This window comes from Agelaius tricolor, unplaced genomic scaffold, assembly GCF_023055355.1.
Source record: "Agelaius tricolor isolate 1412-34295 unplaced genomic scaffold, bAgeTri1.0.p SCAF_3, whole genome shotgun sequence".
Taxonomy (NCBI): Eukaryota; Metazoa; Chordata; class Aves; order Passeriformes; family Icteridae; genus Agelaius; species Agelaius tricolor.
In genome coordinates this window covers 50,271,660-50,295,904 of record NW_027269263.1, presented here as the reverse complement: position 1 = coordinate 50,295,904, position 24,245 = coordinate 50,271,660, and the positions used below count along the sequence as shown (strand labels likewise).

The 24,245-nt window shown below is 42.3% G+C and overlaps 1 protein-coding gene across 1 annotated transcript; it reads right to left on the bottom strand.

The window, feature by feature from the left end:
* Positions 1-21,942: 21,942 nt before the first annotated feature.
* LOC139588721 (tetraspanin-7-like) lies at positions 21,943-22,659 on the bottom strand. Its single transcript, XM_071424327.1, has one exon. It carries the CDS (start codon positions 22,657-22,659, stop codon positions 21,943-21,945), a length of 717 nt encoding a protein of 238 aa, XP_071280428.1.
* Positions 22,660-24,245: the final 1,586 nt, after the last annotated feature.

Sequence of the window (24,245 nt, the reverse complement as noted above, 5' to 3'; positions counted from 1 at the left end):
CTGGAGCTTGTGATGTTGGGCACCCAGCTCAGTGTTAACCCAGCACCTGCTGGCTGAGGGCAGGGTGTGGCCCACACCTGGTGTTTCACTCACCAAACCAGCAGACAGCAAGTGCATCTTGGCTGATGTTGGGGTAAATAATTGATGCAGGCACACAGCAAACACTGCTCTGCTGAACTGAAAGGAAAATTTTAGTGTCCTGCCCACCAAAGGGCACTTATTTATACTGAATGATCAAAGAGGAGAAAGATGAGATAATGCTGCATTTTTAAAAAATCTGTTCAGCCTGGATTGCATTTACATCTCCATCTGCCTTGCCTCTGCCTAGTGGTTCAGCTTGACAGATCTGATGACTCACATTCTTCAAGGCTGCTTTCCCATTTACTTCACAGGAAATAGGACTGCATGTTGAGAGCACAAAAACCCCTTTCTCCAGGGTACTCTTACTCAGAGTACATTTGACAACCAAAAAGAGAGACAAGTGTGTCAGAAACATCTTTTGAGCTATATTTAGGCTGTATAAACCCAGCAGGAGATCAACCATTTTTGTCTCACAGCAGCTAGAGAAGTGCTTCTGTGGGGACTTTCCTAATGCAATAATGATTTTAGTATTGATGTTACTAATATTTAGCCAAACTGAGTAAATGTACAGCTACACAAATATACATTTATATATATATATCAACTATACACCTACAAATTCTATATATACATATAAATATGCATCTTGCATAGGAATGTTCATCTTCTGTACTTCACTTTGTAAATAAGCTATATTTAGTAATTTCCCTTCATTTCCCATTATCACATATTAGGCCAACCCATCTGGTTACATCTTGCTGACTCCACTGGCATTTTCCAGTGCTCAGCCTGCTGGTGAGGATGCTCTGGTCCTGCTGGGTTGATACTGTCAGTGAGTCAGGCCCTGATTGTGGAAGCTGTTCTCTGCATTGTACTTCCTATGACTCCTTGGCATTAAAACCCGGGGTGGAATTTATCTCTGTGCTGCTGGGGGCACAGTTAGGACAGCTGGCAGTCAAGCAAAGCCGAGGGGAAGCTCTGTCACTTTGTCCCAGCCACCAGGTTATCTGCCATGTAAAGTGCAGCAAGGGTAGAGCTGGCAGGCTGTAGGAGATGCTGCACTGAGGGAATGGCATCTCCAGCTTGAAGCAGGCTTGGCACTGCCCTCTCAGGCTTACATTAAAAGGAGCTCTAATGAAAAGTTAAGCCTAGAGCATGAGCACAGGCTCCTAAAGCCACTGACTGAAGGAGAACTGAAGACAGCCTCAAACACACTTGACCTAGGACTGGATAGGGGAAAATTCTTGCCTTTATATCACCATCACAGAAGAGTATTAATAGGAATAGTGAAAACCCATCTTTAGCCTTTCAGTCAGAGGGTTCAAGAAGCTCCAGAAGAGCTCATCCTTATTATCCCTGGCTTACAGTTACAGACACTGAAGCACAAGAAAGTAAAACAATTTCTCCCAAAGCTACTCCAGCTGTGTCTAAACTATCTAATCTAAAGCTGACAATATGCCATAGGTAGAGCATTGCCTGCCAGCAAAACCAGGTCAGGATGTTTTTTGGTTCTGCAGGAAAGCTCTCTGAACCCTCCTCCTACTAGAAAAAATTTTTTTTAAAAAATTCTGACAGAATCATTGTGGAATATTGATCAAGGAATGTTTCATTTTAAAGACTCAACATCTTTTCTCATTAAAATAATGCCACAGAGCATATTGGGAGTTTTAACAATAATTTTGAGACATTTTCCAATATTTTCTGGCTTTTAATTATGAATATTTCACTCTATCTGTAAACAGACAGTAACTAATAGCAAAACATTCTGTGTACTTTATTTACAAGAAACAAATCTTCAGCTTTTGCTATTCCCCCAGATGTTAGCATTTTTTAACTGGTTTACAACATTGTATAAGCAAAAATAATTATTAATTACTTCCATGCCATTGAGGATCTCAGGGTTCTGCAGGTCAGAGTCAAAGAAATGCTGGCCGCCAGTCCTGCTGTCCTCAGTGCTTTTGGATGCTTCTGTCTTCTGATGCTTCAGTGATTTGCTGTTTGCTCACAGAATGGATTTGCCTGGTGTCAGTGCCAGCTTCAGCTGAAAGAATTTGTTGGGCCTCCTGCTGCTCTCGAGAGCAAAGAAGTTTACTGACTCTTGCTTAACTCATTTTGCTTTATAATCACAGGGCTCATAGCAGTCACCAGTCTAGCTTTCCACAAACACATCCAGGGACAGCAAAGACTACAATAAATCCCTGAAAGAAGAATGCATGATTCACAAACAAAATTTGACATCTTGCATGAAAGGAGACAGAAAACCACCCCACTGCAGATGGGTGCCTGTAAAGAAAAATTACACATTTAGAAGATTATACCAGTTTTTTGCTCTTAGAGCTTTTATAGCATGGCAATAACCCCATGGCAGTTTACCAGCTCCTGCTCTGGAATAACAAGCTTGTGCCCAGACCCTGAGGCGCACAACGGAGGAGACAGATGGGTACATTTTGTTGCTGAGGAAAAGAGTTTCTGAGAGCAGTTCAGGAACTTCTTTTGCAAAGTGATGGATGTGTTCATCCATGCAAACTTGGAAAAAGGATGTGCCACAATGGGGGCTAAGAAAACTCTGTACTGTTTGTCCTCAATGTACAGTCCTGCAGAGTTCACATTGACAGATTTATCCTGTTATTGGAAAGGCTTGAACAATATAAAGGAGTGACTAGATGTCCCGAATAAATAGTCAGGAGAAGGGAAGGCTCCAGGGAGATCTTATTGTGGCCTTTCAATATTAAAGAGGATTATAAGAAAGATGGAGACAGACTTTTTAATAGGGTCTGTAGCAATATGACAAGGCATAATGGTTTTAAACTAGAAGAGGGTCTAAAAGAGAGTTTAAACTAGAAGAGGATATATCTAGATTCAGGCTAGCTATAAAGAATAAATGGTCCAGAATAACAAAGCTGAGATTCTGGGAAACCTGGTATCCCAGGTTTCTTCATAGGATGCTTCACATGATAACAGAAGTGGCAGAAGAGTCAAAGGAGCTTCTGTGAGATGCTTAAGTATCATGAGAATCACTCCAAAGCAATGACAGAGAATATTTTAGTGCTTGGGAAGAAGGCATGAAGGGTCCCAAAGGTGATGGAGGTACTGGAGTATCTCTCCTATCAGGAACAGCTGAGAGAGCTGGGACAATGAATATAACCTTTCAGCTAGACAGGCAGTGGCTGTAGAAGGAATGGCATTGAACATACCTAATGCCTCTGTCCCCATGCATTCCCCTGGCACCAAGCTCCCTCAAAACCTCTCCATGTCACCCTGTGAAATCAAGGAATTCCCTGTTCTGGAAAGAGAACATCAGCCAGTATATATACAGAGAAGTAACTCTCCCTCTATGTTTAAGATCTTTTCAAAAGTCTATTTAACTCTTTTCACCACAGGTTTGTCAGGATGTCCCCCAGCAGCAAAGTGTTTCTCTGCAAGCCAGTCTTTACTTAGAAGAGTTGCTGCCTTGGCCTAATTTGCTCTAAATCCTCAGTTTCTACTCAGCTCCTGAGGAGGCCTGGTCTCCTGCCATAAGTCTTTGTTTAAACAGAGTCTCATATTAAAGTAATGGCAAGATGGGGACCAAGGGCAGATCCAAGAGTAAAGTCTTGGAAAGAGACCCTCAGACCTAAAGCTAGAGCTATTTCTTTTCATATTTTCCTTTTACCATCTAGATGCAGGTTTATGTTACACTGAATTTCTGGGTAACAACAGAAGAAATGTGGGCTGACAACTGAAATTTCCCCTGCAGGCATGCTCCTCTTTTTTCCTAGCAGACCAAGTGTCTCTTTTGGAGGTTCTGGCCCTGGACTTTAAACAATTATAATCAAAACTTTATGGTCTTCTGTTGTACTGCTTCCTTGGCAAATACATGTTAAAATAGGGGTGTTATTTTCACTACAAATGGGAACTGGATTTTTAATTTTTATCCTAAGCATTGAAACAAGTCCATAAAATTTTATCTAATTTCTTCAAGTTTAAGTAGTATAATTAAGTTTTGTAAGTTATGTAGTGAATTAAAATCTGTAAATCTTTAAGGGTTTTATAAATACTTCGTGTTTGGGCTAATAGTAAATTGCAAGATACTTGGTGACAGATTTCATGTGCAAAATCAAAGCAGAAGCCTTCTGATGAGATAACTTGCTAATTTAGCACATGTTACTTCCTAGTGTTTGGACAGCAGCAGTGCTTGGGAGCTGCTGTCACAGAGCTGCCCCAACCCTGCAGCCAGCGAGCCCAGAGCCTTTGCACTGCTCCTGCCCAGCTGCCTCAGCCTGCCTGCCTGGGCTCACAGCTGCCCTCCTTGGAGGGCTCCTGGGTGAGCACTCATTGTTTTGGTCATCAGAACACACTCTCCATTCAGGAGGGCTGCCCACTGCCTTGTTTCTGCAGCCAGAACGTTACCCAGAGAGAAATGAGAGCCCACGGACCTGCAGGCTTGGCTGCACAAAGCACGGGGACACAGGAGGGATCACTTGACTTGCTGATTTCTCAGGAGAGCTGCTGAGGGGCAGAACACAGGTGGGTCAGAGCCCAGGCCTACCAAAGGCAAAAGGCATCCTCTGGTAAGCCAAACACAGCCAAAGGCCATGTAGAAAATGTTTATCCTCAGCTGGACCAGTCTCTGACTTGTCTCTGCTCCCCTCCCCTTCAGCCAAAGTCTGTGACATCCCTGCCTGCTGAGCCCTCCTCTGACATTCCACTCTGTTTCTCTACCATATATCTCCTTGCACATAAAAACTGTTCTTCTCAAGGCAATTCTTACAGATACTGTGCCTAGGTTTCACTGCCTGCTTCTTCATTAACCAGCAACACAGTACCACAGGAGCAGATCACTAAATAGAAGCAGTTGGTGCTGATTTCCTCACTGCTCCAGCATCTGTGGTCTGGAAGTTTAAATTCAGATTACATTTAATGTGTTGTCCTGGACCAAAAATTCCTGCCAGGCATGTATGACAGACTTGTCATGTGTCTGAAGCCTTATTTCTCTACCAGGGGCTGGTTTGTACCTCTGGTAGAATCTCCAGGGCTGTTCTAGGCTGGAGAAGCTGCAATCACAACAGACTCACTCTGCAAAATTAACCAATGTGCAGCTGGCAGGTGTGACAGGCAATTTTGTCCAGAATCACACTACTCCTTAACTGCCAGAGATGATGCTGTTACACTCTCTTCTCTCCCTTAGACATCCTCATAACACCTCACTCCCAGAGCTACAGATCCTGTACTGGTGGGAAGCTGTGGTATTTGCTCAGTCCCCAGGATAAAGGAGGAATTGATGAATCTGACTCCATGTTCTTAGAAGGTTAATTTATTATTTTATGCTATTATATTATATTAAAAAATGCTATACTAAAACTATACTAAAGAATAGAGAAAGGATACAGACAGAAGGTTTAACAAGATACTAATGAAAAACTCATGACTTCTTCCAGAGTCCCAACACAGCTGGCTGTGATTGGTCATTAAGTAAAAACAATTCACATGAAACCAATCAAACAACCACCTATTGGATAAACAGTCTCCAACCACATTCCAAAGCAGCAAAACACAGGAGAAGCAATCAGATAATTATTGTTTTCGTTTTTCTCTGTGGCTTCTCAGCTTCCCAGGAGAAGAAATCCTGGCAAAAGGATTTTTCAGAAAATATGATGGTGACAGGAAGCACCTTGCTCTGCCTCACCAAAGCATCTACCTCACTGCAGCTCATCCCCACAGCTGCCTCAGGAGAGGCTGCAGAACCCTCCCAGCAGTGAGGAAAACAGGGAGAGCCAGCAGGTGCCAATGCTGTTCACCAGCTCTGGAGAGCCAAACTGAGTGGAGTTTACCAGCTTTGTTCACTGAATGTGAAGCAGCTTCAGCTTTGCCCACTGACTGTGCTTAACATTCAGCTTCTGTAAAGTAAAATTTGACTAAAATTTACAGTCTATTTACTACCTCTGTGTGAAAATTATGTGGTGTGCTTACCCTTGCTCCATGCTAAATGTTAAATAAATCCCTCATTCTCACTGAAGAGCAAGCTTTGCTTTATCACAGGATGAACACAAATACAACACTGCCTGCCCCAGAGTACCTAACACCTCCCAAATCCACCTTCAGCCTCCCCCACCAGTTTCTTGTATTTTCTGGAATTTACTCCATTAGGAAACTCCTTAGAGACAGGAATGCTAATGTCTTCATTGTAATGTTGAAATTTTAAACGTTAATTTGTTGTTTCTGCTTAGGAAGCCAGAGACCATGTGATAAGTGATGCCAAATGTGTCCAAATAAGCTATGATTGTGCTGAGCAATCTATCAGGTTAGAGTAATAAATGATACACAAACAGCTAGCTTTAATGATGTTTCCTCTGCAGATTTATAGCAGAAATAAAGCCCCAAAGCATTTGGCTCCCAAGCAGCATAGACAAAACCTGTTTAGCATGGATGTCTGATACACACAGACTTTATGGCATGGAAGTTGGTACACCTCAATACAAACTGAGGATTTTATGGTATCATTTCCATTTTCTTCCTGCTGCATGCTAATAAAAGCAGCAAATGTATGAATAAGATAACATTGTTTCTGTTAGCAATCATCTAACCAACTTTCTATGTGCACTAGGTAATTTGTATGTGCTGGTCCAATTATGTCTTACTCCTGGAGAATAATGCCTAGTATTTAGTAGAACTGTTATTCCAATGACACATTACCTCCCAATGTTTCTGTTAAAATATCTTCTTGATAGCTCCCTTAATCACCTTCTGAAATGTTAATATGTATCTGCCCTTGTGTCAATATATTAAATACTTTTCTTTTACTTAGAGAGTTCAAAGGCAAAAGCTTTACAAATGAAATGGAGTCAAGTATCCTCTACATTAGCCTGGGCCATTTATTTTGCTATCACTTGGGCTGGACAAGGAGCTGCTCCTGCTGGCAGGAGTCCTGCTGGGCTGTCAGTATGGGCCCACTTGTCTTCAGCAAGGCAGAGGCAGCAAATTGGCCCTTGTCCTCAGAAAGGCTGTGACTGAAGGGCCACAAGTTTGCTATGATGGAGGCCACTTCCTGCTGAGTGTCCTCCATCACAGCAAACTTGGCCAGCTGGAGCCTCTACTTCTGAAGTATAACCAAACCACCAATCACAGGCCATAGAAATTCAGGGGGAATTTAAAATGGACTGCTTTATTCAGGACAGGACCTTTTTGTTATAATCTGAATTATTTTCATGATTTAGTTGTTAAGGTTAGCCAGAGAGTTCTGAGAGCTCATTACTTTAGTACATGTGAGGAAAAAAAATATAAATAGAGTTGTAAAATATTTTCTGAAGTATTGCTTTTTCTGGCTCCTGCAAAAATGTTGGGATGAAAATACCTGACATATATACAGGAAAAGCAATGTACAAGATGAAAAGAGAGATGACAGCGGATACATAAATGAAATTAGTAAATCAAAACTCAGAGATAATTAAACAAAAACAGCTTTGCAATTTTGTACAGGCAAGCAGCCTGCACCAAGTTGTATATTTACCCAAGATTGTACAGGTAAAATGAAGGTGTTCTATGTGCTATACTTAAACTAAATGTCAAGGTCAAATGGCACAGTGCAACACTCCTCTGTGAAATGAATTTTCACTGACCTTCCTGCACCACCTCTCTACCATGCTGCTTTCAGCACAGTGATAAACACTGTGGATAACAGATGCTGCTTTGGGGAACAGGATTTGGGGGTAGAAGCCCCAGTGTCTTTTGTTGGGATATTAAAATTGTAACTTGTCTGATTTTATTATTAATGTGTCTGTTGTCAGCTGAGTTACCATACACAAAGAAATTCATTTGGGCAAGCATAACCTCTGCTTCTCTGAGGAGTGTCACATTTTTTAATGCAAAGGCAGCAATGCATTAGGCTGAGCACGCCGACACTCTGTATCCTGATTCTTGTGGTTTCTTCTTCATCCAATGGCTCATACAAGCCTGCCAGCTTACAAGACATCAGGCTCCAGCCAGGCTGCTTCAGGAGGCCACACCTGTCTCACCTGCAGGAACCATTCCAGCACTATCTGAGGCCACATTAAAAAACCCACAGTGCCTCACCTCTGACACTTTCAAGGTGGACAATATGAGGACAGGTGGGTACATCAATTTATCCACCAGTTGCAGCAATTCCACTGCCTTTCCATGGTGGTATGAAGTGAGGAATTCAGTTCAGTTCTTACATTTCCTATAAAAATATGCAATTAAAATGTACTTAGCAATTTTGGATCAGTGGATAAGAACTTGGAAGTAGACAGATTTTCTCCCCTTTTCCTAGGGTTCAGTGCTCTGAAGCGGGATGCAATTCTTTCTCTCAGCACCAGCACTCCTTTACTGTTAAAACTGTCCTATTCATTAAGAATCTTGCAGTAAGACAGATTCTTTCTAGCCAGTGAGTCTGACACAGTGAGAGCACACGAGACACCAGGTAGAGAACCTGCCTGTGTGTAAACTGTGTTGAGCTGCAAGGTGCTGCTCAGGGCTCATTTGTTGCCTCTGGGAGCTGACAGCTCTGCCCAGCAGCTCTGAGTGCCCAGCGCTCCGTGCAGGTGGTGAGTGCAGGAAACAGCATTGCTACACACAGCACACAGCCAGCATTTCTGAACAGCTTCTGCCAGCTGCTCCTGCTCCTCTCCCCCTCTCACCAGGAGACAGACCTAAACACTATTAGTTTGTTGACAGGAGCTGCCTTTGGTACACACGTGGAAATTTTTCTGTTAAATTCAACATAGGCATTGATCACAATCATTTCATGTGGAAATGAAAGGTTCAAAAAGGAACCAGTTTCTATTCCTTCTGATAAATTAATCCAAAAGGTGACATTTTGTGTGTCATTAAGCCAGTTCTGTATAGACTCACTGATTGTCCAGTTTTTCTCATTAATATTCACACACATCCATTATTAACATCATTCAAAGAGATAAAATGTTTTAATTTGTTGCCATTATGTGTCATTCTATCATTTGGCATGATTTAGTATGATAAGTATTTGTAACAATCTCAGCCCTTATCCTGGTAACTAGGTTTAATAACAGGCTTCCTAAATGACCTATGAGAGAAATTAATCCTGCATATTGCATTAAGTATGCATTCACCCAGTGGCAACAATGAAAGTTCAAGCCTTGCCTGAAGCTAGACTTAAGAATTAGCAAAATTTTAACAGTTTAAAGCTAAAGTCACCTTTTATGTAATTTCTTATTGAGAAATAATCATAGCATTGGTCTTGCATGCAACTTGCAGACACAAGCGTTTATATAATTTTTTCATACTCTTTTCCTTCCCATTTGTTATCAACCAAGGTAACTACACATCTTTGCATGTGTTGTACAGTCTTTTCTATCAAGAATTTTATAATCAGTTTCTGGAAGAAACTAAAATTTTTAAATTGCAACAAGAAATCTAAAACTATCGCAAGTGCAGGTGACAGAAATAGAGAAAATATGTTTCCCAAAATCTTATGTAATACAATCTGAATTAATCTCAATGACAGACAGGGAGTAGAATTTTTTTTTTACTAAATTGTCTGGAAAGAACACCCTCCTAACAGTAAGCAGCAATGTTTGTTCTTTCACTATCATAAATCATATGTAGCTAAAAACATTAATCCCTCACTTCACTCACAGCTTTGATGAGTAACATATTAATATTGCACAGAAAGGACTTGGAACATTTTCTCATATACCTGTCATGTGTGCTTTGTGTTTATGCTAATTTATTTTATGGAATTAGAGTGCTCCCAGTGGTGCTGCAATGAAATCAGTGCAGTTATTGTAATTTGATGTACCTTGCCAGGGGAAAGGTCAGCTTTCAAAGAAGAAGGAATAATTTCACCTTTCTCTTCATGAGCCAGATTCCTTTCTGATGTGTACATATAAAGCCTAAGTTTCCATCTCTTTTGCTGGCTGACAAATTTACTGAATTCTTTCTGGAAAAAAATAAAGAAAGAACTCAGAGTAACCCTTAGCTGAAAGCATTTTCAGGCTGCATTTAGAAATCACTTTACTCATTTCTGAAGTGCAGTAACCCCAAGTGAAGTAAAATGGCTTTTCTAATAGGAAGCAGTGTCAGACAATTTCAAAGCAAAATTTCAGGGGGAATGGAGAGAAGTCAGGCTGTAATTACACCTGGTGAAAATTACCCAGGACTGAAGGCTAATAGAGCACTTCTTTTTAAGTCTCATGGGATTGCTTCAGGGACAGAAGGCAGCAGAGAATTCTCATCATGGGACAGGAGCAGATGAAGCAGAACAGAGAGATAAGAGCCAGTCTGTTGAAGAGACAGAGATTATGTAAAGGACAGTGGGGCTGGCTCTGGGTGAGCCACCTCCAAACTGCTGAGCAGGGTAACAACCCACTGAGGCACGATACTGCAGTTTTGGGTTGGGCTGTTTGGAAGCCCAAGCCCATCTCTGTGAAGCCCCACGGCTCCCTGCTTGTCCACATCAGCCCAAGCAAGCACTTACTCAGTAGTTTCCACATCTCTGTACACAGTCTGTGACATCCTCATGCTCTAAATTATCTGAACAAGTACAGTCATAAATATCCAGGGATCTCAAAAGTCCCCAGGGAAATTAAACAGCTCTTTCTAGATAGGCTTTGTGGAAACTAAACTTCTTTTTGGAAAATATTGGTTTTGCACAAGTAGAATTTATACCATTGTTCTGGGATGGCAGTTTCACAGCTGGCTCCAGGTAGGATAATGGAGCTCAGCTGGCAGCCCAGCCCATGTGCAGAATGCAGCCACAGTGTGCAGCAGCCACACTGCTGCTGGAGCCACTCTCTCCCTCAGGGCCCTGTCTCTCTGTCTGCAACAAGGATTAAACACATTTTATTTGTACATTTTCTGACGGGCAAGGTCAGTCTCTGCAAAGATGGGTACCGGATCACGTCACGCTGCATCCGAGCGTCAGTGACCCATGAAATTAAAGGGCAATTTTTGGTATTCACTCGGGACAGCCCGGGTTTCCCAAAGGTAGATCTGCACAGAAAATCCTAGCTAGACTGAAGAAATTATTGGTAGGTGGAATAAATACCTGAACTAAAAACATTAAAAAATTACAAGTGGGCTTGAGTCCAGTGAAATGGAAAAGTGGTGGTGGTTTCAGCCTGTTTTGTTTTGGTTTTTTTATATCAGAGAACAAGATACAAAACAAGGAAACAAAAACAATCCTAGAGATGTGCTGTATCTTAAAATCTTTGGGCAACTAAAACTATAATATAGTGATTAGGGCAGCTTATAGGGCACATCAAAACCAGCACTGGTATCTCCAAGGATCTGTCTGTTGCCAGGTTTTGGCAAGAATTTGAGTCCTCTGAGACACTGTGAATGGGAAACAGGCTGTAAGGAACTGTCTCTTTCCACAGCTGTGGTCACAGAGGCCATCCTCTAATCCTCCCCCTCAGTATGTAGTCTGAGACTGTTTACTGTGAGGTCTTGGTGATATACAAGTCTGCCCCCACACAAATCTGAAACCATCTAGATTTGGTGATGCAGTGAGTGAGGGTCCACATGACTGAGTTGCAGTCTGCCTCTGTTTTAAATGACTTTGGAAGGGATTCCCAGAAATCCCACATAATGTGACATGGTATCCAGTTGCCTGATCTGTCCTATCCCCTGCTAGCTTGACAGACACTAGCTTTTGGATATGTCCATTGCACTGTTAAAAGCTTCCTGGAGTTTCTCCATCTGTACATGCATTACTGTCCTTTTAATAACATTAATACATTCTCAGAAAATCAATATAACAACATCAGTTACATTGATATCAATAATCAATATAACAACAATCAATATAACAGTATCAGAATTTACCAGCCCAAATTTGCTCATGTGATGAATAGGAACAGTTGTGCAGCCACTAAAAGACTAAAAACTTCTCAGCCTGATAGTCTCTAAAAAGGAAGACAAGAATTACTTTTTGAACACAAAAACTGCAGATGACTGATGTTTGCATCAAGAAAAAATTCATGTCAGCTTTCCAATGTCTAATACAATTATGTCAAGCACTGACTTTTTATGACATGTAAAGGGCCCTCTAGGAAAATGTGTCCATGCACCATTTTAATTGGAATGACAAGCAGCATTGCAAGCAGTGATTTCTCCAACCTACCACACCTGCTTGGTATTTGGTGCCATAGTCTTGCTATCAGCCCAGGGTACAAAGCAGAGATTTGCAGGAGAAAGAAAAAGAAACTCAACATGAAACTGTATAGTACAGTCCTTTTTGCCAGAAATGGTGTGAATACCTGCTCTGTTGAAGTGCAAACATTTTCTTATATCAAACTTTATAAAACACTTCAGATAATCTGCCTGGAAATGAGATGCCTGGCAGCAAGGTGAACAACTGGCTTCTTGTCTGTTCTTTACATAAGGCACTTTATGTGCTCTACTTATTAAAAAAGTAAAATTAAGGGATTTTGAAGCTAGGAATTGCATGTTTTAATTGCAGGTTCTTGTTTAAAATACAAGCAATAGACCAGGAAGTCCTTACATAAGGGCATTATGAAAAGGTTTCTGGCATTGGTAAGATAAACTTAAGTTACATGACATTGATATTGATGTTTTCTTGGGTGTTCTATAACAGCATTTTAAGAGACATGTTTCATTTACCTATTGAATTACTCTATTTGATCCAAATTTTAAATAGTCAGCTTAAGCATTTATCTTCTCCTGACTCTTATTTTATACAAAAAAAAAAAAGGCTGCCTGGATTCCACAGTTCAGATTTATTCATGCCCAGTGAATACAGGGCACTGTCAGACACTAAAGGAATTGGGAATATGGTGGCTTGTACTTTGATCTGGAGCATCCCCAGCTTTGGAGCATCCCCAGTTTTCAGGCCCTGTGTCAGGTGACATGTCATCAACAGAAACAAATATCAGAACAACTCTAAATTCCAGTAATCTCTTCATCTCTCCCAAGGAGATCTGTGGCACAGAACAGCCGAACCATTCCCTCTTGCATTCTCAGCACTTTCTCTATAGTCCAGAACAGTTCAAGTCCACATGTTCAACATCATTACTCCCTGAATTTGCTTGCAACCTGCACTGGCACAAAGGATTCCACTGAAAGGAAAACTTCCTGCTGTGCCTGTAAAACTCCTATTTCCCAAAAAGCATTGTCCCAGCAGGTGGTGTACTGAGGGTACAGAGAGCCTAAGGGTACCTCCTGAGAGATACTTTTGGTCTTCTGCTTTCTAAAATGTGTCCACATGAAGAAAAATACCAGCTATAAGCTCAAGGCATACTGTTTGGTAAGTACAGGACCATTAAAGTGACATCCACTCATTCTACAGAAGCTTATTGTGAACAAAATGTAGTTGAAATGTTCCAAAATGCATTGTAGCACATTTTCAAGATCAAGATTTTCTTAGCAGGTTAAAATTTATAATACATTTGCAATCAGCTTTTATCCTGGCCTCTTCAGAGTGTGTAACACATTCCCATTATACAGAAAATAAAAATGCAGGGTTGTGCTTAGCCATATTCTATTACAAAAGCTGCTGCATGCCGAGGCAAGGCTTCAAGAACACTTGACTGGCCTGTCACATCTGTTAGTACTCAGCAGCTATTGTTTAACATCTGGTCATATTTTTCAAGAGTTTACATTCAATCCTACTATGAACCAGCAGTTTGACTGGTACTCACAATGGGTACAGATTCCCCCAAGCTGGTAACAGCAGTGAGTGAACCCCAGAAGTGACATGCAGAGATGCTTCAGTCAGCTCTGTGGGAGCCATCACTGCAACCAGAGGCAGGGTTAGCTAGGCCAGCATGTGCCCCAGCTGGGCAGATTTATATGGGACTCACCAAGTGAGATGTCTGTCCTCTGTCTGAGTTTCTGCTCCTGGCTATGCCATGGTTCTTCAGCCCTTCTAAGCTGAAAACATCCTCAAGAATGGGTGAGGGAAGGACAACTGCACAATAGGAACTCATACCCAAGTGCCTGCACTCGCACAGCATCAAATCAGTCAGTCCAGCTTAAGAATAGGAGTAGAAGATGAATGATGTACAAAATCTCTGGACACAAATATTAACTGACTTCTCCTGAAATTGCTGGACAGGATAGCAGAAAAAAAATCACTGCTTCTTGTTTCTGGCATAGTGGGACTGAAATTAAGCATTTGCCTTCCTTGCAAGTAAAGAAAGACCTATTACAATGCACTGCTACCCAGTGGCAATATTCTACACACTGTTTGCTCACGTAATGATTGTTCTTTCCTCCTCAGTTTTGACTCAAACCCAAAGTGTGACTTACATGCATGTCAGTTCCTACAAGTGACCACTGCGTGATTAAACACAAGAATGCAGCATCTGCAAATGTAGACAGCTCTGATACCCAGAGAACTGCATCTTGGGCATACTAAATCATGCCATGAGAAACATGAAGACAGCTATTTGATGACCCCCCCCCCAAGCCTTTTTGTCTCCAGGCTGAACAAACCCAGCTCCCACAGCTTCTCCTCATATACCATGTTGCCTAGCTTCCCAACAGGCTTAGTGGCCCTGGGCCAGATAAGTCACAATTTATCAACTGTATCTCATCCAAAACTGGACACATTGGTTCCAACACAACCTCATGAGTGCCAGAGAAAAAGAATTAATATTTTCTTTGATCCTGCTGGCTACAGTTCTGTTAACACAGCCCAGAATGTGGTTGGCTACCTTTGTCACAAGAGCACCCTGCTGACTCTTTTGACCTAGCCTCCACAGCTGCCAGGTCTTTTTCGGCAAACCTGAGAAAAGAATAAACTTCTAGAACCTTCAAAAGTAATCCCAAGGAGAATGGTTTAATGTTTCTTTCTTATCTCTAGAATCTACCCTTTGATGAATTGATACCCTCTGGTAACATTCCCAATTCACATTAGCTCCTTACACCTGAGCATGTGCTCACCCATGTGAGCAAACAGCCCCTGCAGCACAGTGCCAGCACAGCACAGATAACTTGCACTGATCCATCCTGCAGGAAACTGCACGGGCTATAGAAACAGAGCACCACAGGCTGACCACACTTCTTCCACATCCCTGAATAAATCAGCAGGGATTTGGGAGCTGTGATGAGATGGACTGTGAGGTCTGCCTGCTCCCATTGCTAGCCAGCAGATGGGACAGTCTTCTTTAAGATCATCAAGTCGAGCCATTAACCCAGCACTGCCAAGGCCACCATGTCCCTAAGTGCCACATCAACCTGTCTATTAAACACCTCCAAGGACAGTGACTCAACCACTTCCCTGGTAAGCTTGTTCCAATGCTTGACCACCCTTTTGGTGTATAAATCTTTCCTAATATCCAATCTAACGCTCCCCTGCTGCAATTTGAGGCCATTTCCTCTCATCCTTGTGTGGGAGAAGGTTGTCTGCCTATCGGGGTTGTCTGCCCCGAATACTTTTTAAATCTCATTTGAAGCAGAATAGCATACCTTGAAAACATGTAAATACAGGATTAAAATCATATGATAAAAGCCAAGAGGGAAGAACAAAAAAAAAGGAAGTTCCCAACTAAGGATTGTACTACAATGTCATAATTAAAAGCTGGAGAGGAAGCAGCAGCAGGGGAATTACTTTAATGAAGCTTAGATGGTACAATTGAGTAAACTCTGAAAAACAAATGGCTTAAAGGGAAGCGGGGTTTTTTCTTTATTATAGTCTCTGTGGACAAGCTGATTAATCTATGTTTTGTATTATAAATTAGAAGCAAACAAGACACTGAGCAGTGCAGGCTCAGAGAAAAATAGTGATGTCCTTTTTTATGGGTGAAATATGTAGGAAGCACAGGAGAAATCTTATTGGATCCACCAGCAGGGACAGAATGGTTCTTCAACATCACTGCTAAGCCCCCTGCTAAAGGAAAAGAGCATGATGAGTGTCTTAAGGCAAAAATTGAGTAAGAAATAAATGTGAATGTCATAAGCACACAAGAAACATCAGATAGAATGGAAATAAAGGATGACATCCCTGACACACTAGAAGCATGACATATACAACACATGCTAGAAAGCTGGCTTTGAAACAGCACTTCACATCATCTCTTCATTTCTACTTGTCAGCTGTATGAACCATGTGTATGTCTCAATGCCCTCTACCAGGAGACTTAAAATTATCTGTATTCTGCTTTTAAGCCATGAGACTTGTTTTCTGGGACCTTCATTTTTTCTCCACTAAGTATCTCGTAACACATTTATTTTCTGATGAGTTAGCTCAATGGTACCTTCTAAACATTATTAATTAAATTATTAATGTAATCATGAGAGCTGATCAAAACCCACTTATTTCCATGTAAAATTACTAGTTTATCTTCTGCCTAAGTTTCCCAGAATATTATCACTTTAACAATACCATCAAGTGAACAAAGATGATACATGCAAGGGGAGCAGAGAGTGAGTGAGGAAGTGTTGCAAGGAGAGCAGAGAGGGAGTGTTGCTTTGCTAAGAAACAAATACCTAATAGAAAAATAGCTATCTGAAATTATTGTTTAATTATTACTTTCTGTCAAATTTTTCATATAATTATAAACTACTAGTGCTAGAAAAGTGCTGTTACTAAAACAGGCAAATCAAAAGGCTTCTTTTCAAAAACCTCTCCATCAAGAAGCTCAGATGTTGAAGGATTGCCTGACCTTGGGGTGGGAAGCTAGAAAATAAAGGAATTTGTTCAAGGGAGCCCATAAGGTAGCAGAAAACTAATAACTGAGATTACAGATAATTACACTCCAGGAATAAGAAGTGGAATTAGAGAGGTAGATGGAAGGGCAAAATGGATAAGAAAGTGTGAACATGCGACACTGGTGGGAAATTTTGCAATATTAATGAGTTTCCAATTCTGCTTATACCTCAGTTATTCTGATATTTTCTTTACCTGTTTCAGTGAACAACCTTTTCCAAATTATGAGATAAGTATATTTAGCTGTTGGATTTGTGCTTTACCTACATGATTATTTTCCCTGAACTCTGCACTGAAACTCAAGGTGCTACTGCATCTGACAAGCCTCCACCTCTACCTCTTCTGAGAGTTTCCAGGCAAGAATGGCAGTCCCTGGGATTACTGGGACACCAGTACACTATGGCAAAGAACAAGGCATAACACTCCAGCACAACTACTGAGAAGACTATCTTGTCCTAGAGGTGGCTTTTGGCCAAATATCACTCTACACAGTGCTGTCTGCCAAGTCAAGGAACCAAAAGCAGAGAAACATCCCAGGAAGGTGCTCTCAGAACAGCAGTAAAGCAGTAGAACTACTGTTCCTGATGCTGACATTTTAACCAAGATATTCTCAATCCCAACCCTCCAATCAGTCCTAGAAGTGACCACAGATACTCTCAGTGCCCCATCTCTGTGACCTGGAAGAAGTGAAGCTATCTGAAATTATTAACAATAAGCATGAAATATTCCTCTTCTTAGGTTTTGATCCCTAAAGTGCTGATACCTCAGGAGGATGCATCTCAGCTAAGACAGAGAAAAGCTGTAGAACCATTATTTTGGGAAAACTAGAAACATGAATTACCAAGTAGTATTTGATTGATTTTTTATAGTGTTAGGATGGAATATGATAGTCTTTCAGGAATCGTCAGTCCAAGGAGTTGTTTGTCTTGGTCAATATGAACATTGCACTTCCCTCTATTTTGTTGTGGCCTTGCCTAAGACTCAAGATACTGTTCAAAACCAACAAATACAAATGTTATATTCATAATGTATCAGTCTGAGTACCCTAATATGACAAATCAGGGATAACATCTACAAAATGGGAATAGTCTAAGATTGAAGCTTCAAACGCTACTTAACTCAAAATTTAGCCAACCTTAGAGTGACTCTAGACATAAGGAGAATGAGTGTACAAAGCTGCACAGAAACCACTTCAGGTAGATTAGAGAGATCTTTATAGAATTAGAGCATATGAAATAATGTTTAATTTGATAATTTTAATTCTGTAGCCCAGATAAGATGCTTTAATAAATTCTACTTTTTAGATTTAAAATCATTAACAAAATATTTCCTCCTTACAACAGAGTAGTGTGTGTTAATTGCAAATCAAAGGTAATGTGAAGGACAGAGTAAGTTCCTTAGTTTGCTTCTTTTTTTCTGTCTCGTTCACAAGCAAATCCATATATTTGACCAATATGCTTCTGAAGAATGTGTACGTGTGATGGTGTTCTCTATGATGACATGGGACACTATATCCTTTGATATTTGCATTTTACTGGCCCAGAAAGTGGATGGTGACACTAGAGGGCACAACAAAGCAGGATTCAATTGTGATACTTTAAGTAATTTCTCAGCAAACTAAAATGGCATATTGAGCAAAGTGAAATCTGTGGGTTTGAATCACATAGAGTTGAGTAGGAACACATACTTTTACCATTTTGAAGCACAATGGAGGCATGACCAATGAAATATTCACTTCTGCTGTCAAAAGGCTTACCCTACAAGGACTGAAACAGAAGGAAACAGAAGAATCACAGGAGATCCTACCACTAGGTTGTTTTGCACCCTATTTTGCTTTGAATGTCTTTCCAAAATATCATCCTGAAAAGCTTAAAATTCAAGGAGACAACGTGACTACCATTAACTTTTCAAGTTGCACAAAGTAAACAGCAGCATTTAAAAGTAAACTCTGCACACATTGGAAGGCCAATTGTTTAAGTTTTCTAACCCCAGAATAGCCATCTCTTATTTTAAAATTCACCTATTCTTACTTAAAAATTCATCTGTGATAAAGGCCATTTTTAGTTCTGGTTTTCTGTAACACAAAGTTTAGCTACAGCAAATAATTCATACTGGATGAAACATCAAAGCACTTTTGAAGTTTGAAAGATTTATATTCTTGGCATTCTAGATCAGCATTATAAAATAGTCCTTGTTTCATAACAAGGGTCTAATCTTAGCACCCTGTTAATCCTAAATCTCCCTTTGTCCAAACAACAGAGCTGTTGTTTCTACAACTGCAACATAGCTTGCTCCTTGATTTGAATAGCAGTAATGTTAGAATTTATATTAGCCTTTTGTAAAAAATTGTATGATCTTTTATTAAAATATACCATTTTGATGAGTGACTTTAAAGTTGAAGCGGATGACAGAAGACAAACATATTCCAGCAAGGGATAGATGGTGCTGTCCAGAGTAACATTTTCCAGTTACAGCCATTTTGTAATGGAAAATCCAGATAAACTGAATCCAGATAAATTTTAAAACTTAGAGTAAGATTTTGTCACTGAGCACAAAGAATTCCAGACAATTGAAACAGCTACTGGGAATCACTTAATCTGGAAATTAATTAGAGAAGAATGACATTTCTTTCTTACAATTACAAAAGTTAACGTTAATTCTAGGAACTGGCAATAAACATTTAACTAACACTTACAACCAGTTCATTAAATCTTTGGTGATATAAATATATTTAGCACTTATGTGGTCATTGCCAAGGTTTATCCTATTTTAGTGAGGGCAAGAATGCAGAGTGATGGTTTACATTTTTAATTATTCATTACACTCAGCTGATGTCCTCAGACACCAGACCCGATCACCATACAAACATACACTAGTATGTTTCAAACTTGCTTTTATTCTTATTTTGATATTCTTAGCAACTTAAAACCAGAGCAAATTCACTGAAGTGCACATTTACGCTATGTGTGAATGTGTTTTAACAGAGTACTTCATTTTGACTGACTGTTATGTGTCACATAAAGCAACAAGGGTCAAAATCAAAGAAGAAATCAAAGAAGAAATAATTTTAGTAATCAGTGAAGTAAAAATAGAGCAATGTCATATTCTTGTAAATTTTCAGAGCTTATTAACTCAAATAAAGATCTTTTTATAAACCCAGAGCAATTCCATGTCCCTTTCCCACACTCTCTACAAATGCCTGTTTTAGTGCATCTATAATGGATCTTTTGAATAATAATTTTTAAAACCCACAACATGCTTCTGTCTCTACATTTCAATGTACACTTCATTTCACTTTCATTTAGTTGTACGTTGTGTAGACATTCAGCAATGCAAACATTTTTGAGTTTGAGTTCATCTGAGTTGACACAGTGACTTGTTTCGCTCTTAGCAGCTGCTAAACTTTATTTCTCAAGTACCATTTTCCATATGAACTATACTTTTTGCCCATTGTTAAAATTGTACATCATCTTGACTTCCAGAAAATAACAGGAACTCCACTATTGCATAACTCAAAAAATATACACAGACATTTACAAGCAAAAATAAAAAACATATTTTGTAAAATAATAAACATCAGCCCTCAAAATTAAAGCACAGTTTTGCCTATAGAGATTCCTAACACATTTGCAGGGTCCACCCATGCAGATGAATACCCAAATGACTGTTCAACTACACTATTAACCTGGAACATGATTATCATAGCTAAATAGCTGCCTAATACATGAAAAAAAGCCTGGCCCCCAAAGTTGCTCCACTCCTCCCATGAAGCTACCAGACATCTTCTTTACTCATTTGATCATTCTCCACAGCTTTGCAAGCCACATTCCTAAGAGATGTCATGTTCTGGAGTTCCTTTGTGGGTCTTTGATTTCTTTTCTGAAATCATTCCTCCCCTGTTTGCTGGTTAAGATGCATATGTCTTTGTGCTGCGAGGTAGAGAAATACGTAAAAGTAAAGTTCACGGGTTTTAAGGAAGTGGAAAGAAGCCAGAGTTAAGCTATGAAAGTTCAGGACTCTCTGAAGTGCATGGCTTGCTTTTCCTCAAACTCCAAATGCAAACCTAGGTCTGTTGTGAAAAAACCAAAATCTTGTAGATTTATATTTCTGTCTGACCTGAATACACTCAGGGCTACACAGCAAGTCTTGGGGAGTCTCCATTTACTCTAAGGTTGTATACAGGTCTGGCTCCAAAAATGTAGGTGGGGGCAGACTTCAGAGACAGATTCTTTGAGAGAGGAAAATGTCAGAGTCTGAGAACTGTTTTCTAGAAATCCTTCTATAAAAGTCAGCCTGTTCCATTCATCCTGATGTTAACAATAAAAGTCCAAAGCAAACTTCTGAAGGGCAATGAACCCTTCCCTCCTCTTGCCACCCCTCATCAGATCTGATCGTACAGCTTTTGCCATCTTCCTGTACGACAGGGACCAAGGTTTTAGGTCTTTTCAGCCCTGTAAAGATATCTATAACCGGCCACAGACTGGCTAAGAGGACAGGCATATTCTGAAGGAGGGAGCAACACTTAGAGCTGCAGCTCCACCTTTAGATGGAAATCGGCATTGGAAACACCATCTGCGGGAAAAGCACCCCTAGCAGCTGGAGAGCTTGAATACACTCACACCGAAGGTAGGGTATCTGCGGCAATGGGATGCACGGTGCTGGACAAGCAGCTCCCAGTGCCAGCTGCTGGTGTGGCTGTCTGGGCGCCGCTGGACCAGGCCTGCCCCTCGTGCACTCCAGCAGCTTTCCAGTAACATCATTTTCCAGTCTCGGAAGAATACTCACATGGTGTAATGTCGAGACACCTCTCTTGCTCTCCTAGACCCTCTACTCTTTTCCTGGTCCACATTTATGTGCCTTGGTGTTTACATCACCCAGAAAACCGGCCAGCCTTGCCTCAGATGTCCCTGCTGCCTCAGAGAGTGATGTCTGTCCATGCTGCCACCACCCCCTGCAGAAGTTGTCCAGAGGCTCCAGAGGGGACCTGCTGCCCTGCAGGACACATGGCCAGGCCAGCAGGCACCTTCCCAGCACCTTCCTCTCTGAAGGACTTGAGATGCTCATAGCACACCTAACAGGCTCCAGAGGAATGGAGCCCGGAGGAGGATGCTCAAGTGGAAATGCCGAATCTGAAGGAAGGCTATTCCCAGTGGGATGTATTCAGTTATGAGGGAAAGAAGAAAGCTGGAGGGGACTAGGGACAGGAGTGGGGGCATTCAGCGAGGGGTGGTGATGCCCAGCAGCTGGGGAGGGACGCGGGCAGCCAGCAGGCAGGCCAGCACAATGCCGACGAGCTGCAGCAGTGCCAGCCCCAGGGCAGCGGTGGCGACACAGAACATGTTGCTGCCGACGAAGGCGGACACCCTGCCGAAGCAGCCGTCGCGGTGCAGCCAGCGCACGTCGGGCGGGCCGCGCTGGCAGCCGCGGCGGGCCCGGCAGCAGCTGAGGGGCACCGAGCCGTTCTGCTGCAGCGCCCAGGGCGAGCGCAGCCAGTCGCGGTAGCTCTCCACACCGCAGCAGGACAAGGCTCGCTGCAGCGCGTCCAGGGCGTCCGCCACGCCGTCGTCCTCCCCGTAGGCCAGCAGCGCCCGGCGCAGCCCCTCCTGGAAGCCCTGCGCCAGGGTCTGGCGGTACAGGAGTGCCGAGAGCCCTGCCGCCAGCCCGGCCGCCAGCACGGCGGCCAGGAAGGCGCTGTAGGCGCGCAGGAGTCCCCGGTGCTCCGTAGCGGCGCCGAAGCATCCCAGGAAGCCCCAGATGATGACAGCGATGCCGGTAGCCAAGAGGATGGCGGGGGCGCTGGGGTAGCCGCTGGCCGACAGTGCCAAGTAACTTCCCAGAGACACCTTGGCCCAGAGGCCGATGATGAGCATGGTCAGCCCCGCTGCCCAGAAGACGAAGCTGAAGGCCATGAGGGACAGCTTGAGCAGGGTCATGGTGCCCTCTGGCTCCGGTGTCGTGGGGAGTGCGGTGGCGGTCACGGTGAGGGCCTCCCGCGGCCGTCGGTGCCGCCGGGCGCTGCGCAGCACGGGCGCCTCGGCGCTGTCCGAGGTGCGGCCCCGCCGGCTCCCCGAGCAGCCGTCCGTCGGTGCGGCCCGCTGCCAGTGCCGCCGCTCCTCCGCCCCGTCCCCTTTTGAGGGCGCGGCCCGGTGCCAGTGCCGCCGCTCCTCCGCCCCGTGCCTCTTTGAGGGCGCGGCCCGGGGCGCTCGGCCGCGCTGCAGGGCTCGGCGGGGGCATGGAACCGGCCGGGGCGAGCAGCTGCCCGGCCGCCGGCCCCGGGCTCTACTCTCGCCTCCCCGGGCGAAGTAAACGGGTGCGACTGGCAGCTGGCCCTGCCCGCAGCACTGCGGACCTGTGGCGGTGTTCGCAGGGGTCCCGTGATGAGGGAAGAGACGAGAATGTTGACTCCATGTTTCAGGGGGCTTGATTTATTATTTTATGATATATATTATGTTAAAACTATACTAAAAGAATAGAAGAAAGGATTTCATCAGAAGGCTAGCTAGGAATAGAAAAAAAAGGAATGATAAAGGCTTGTGACTGAGACAGTTCAGACAGCTGAACTGTGATTGGCCATTAATTAGAAACAACCACATGAGACCAATCACAGATCCACCTGTTGCATTCCACAGCAGCAGATAACCATTGTTTACATTTTGTTTCTGAGGCCTCTCAGCTTCTCAGGAGAAAAAATCCTAAGGAAAGGATTTTTCATAAAACATGTCTGTGACACGCACCCTCAGCCGAAAACATTCTGAAACAGGAAAGCTCAGTGTTAAACACTTCAATGGCATATGCTGCAGCCCAGGTTTACCCTGGGCAAGGGACTAAACTTTTATAAGCACTAGGAGTAATACTTAAAACAACACATAGAAAACCCACAGGAAGCATAACAAGAGGTTTTGGGTTTATTTCTTTCACTGCATCAAGCTGTACAATTAGGACCCTTTGTAGAAATAAGCATAAATCTGTACCTGAATATTAACTAACTACACAGTCAGTCAGTCAGTCACTCAGTTTAGATTTTCCCAGCTGGAAACTATTTTCAGTGTGGCTCTGCCCTGTTAAATATTCATTTGATTTAGCCCATGATAACACCGAGCCACTGAGAAGACATTAAACAAACCATGGTACTGTTATGTAACTAGTGGCCCAGCAAGCTACAAGACGAGACTCCATCATCAATGTAGTCTCATTGCAAAAGATCAAAAGATAAGCTACTCCTACAAGTAAGGTTAAAAAAAATAGTAGGAAACTGTAAATGAGACAGTGTCTCAGTTAGATGCAGAATTAGCATCTGCAGGGGTTAATTTGTATGTGCAAGAGTCACACCAAAAAAGCAGATCGTGGTGGTTCACATCTTTATCAAACCCTTTTGGGACTGAATTCTGAGGTTTACTTGTATTTCAGTGATTTCTTTCTGTTACAGATTTAGGGAGAGAAAGGAGGTGCTTTATGTGTGACATCTTAATGCAGAGGTTTAATGGGCAACCAGAAAATCATAGTTGTCAAACCATTAATT

Excerpts from the sequence above, each read along its gene's own strand:
- LOC139588721 (XM_071424327.1), bottom strand. The coding sequence starts at position 22,659 with ATGACCCTGCTCAAGCTGTCCCTCATGGCCTTCAGCTTCGTCTTCTGG.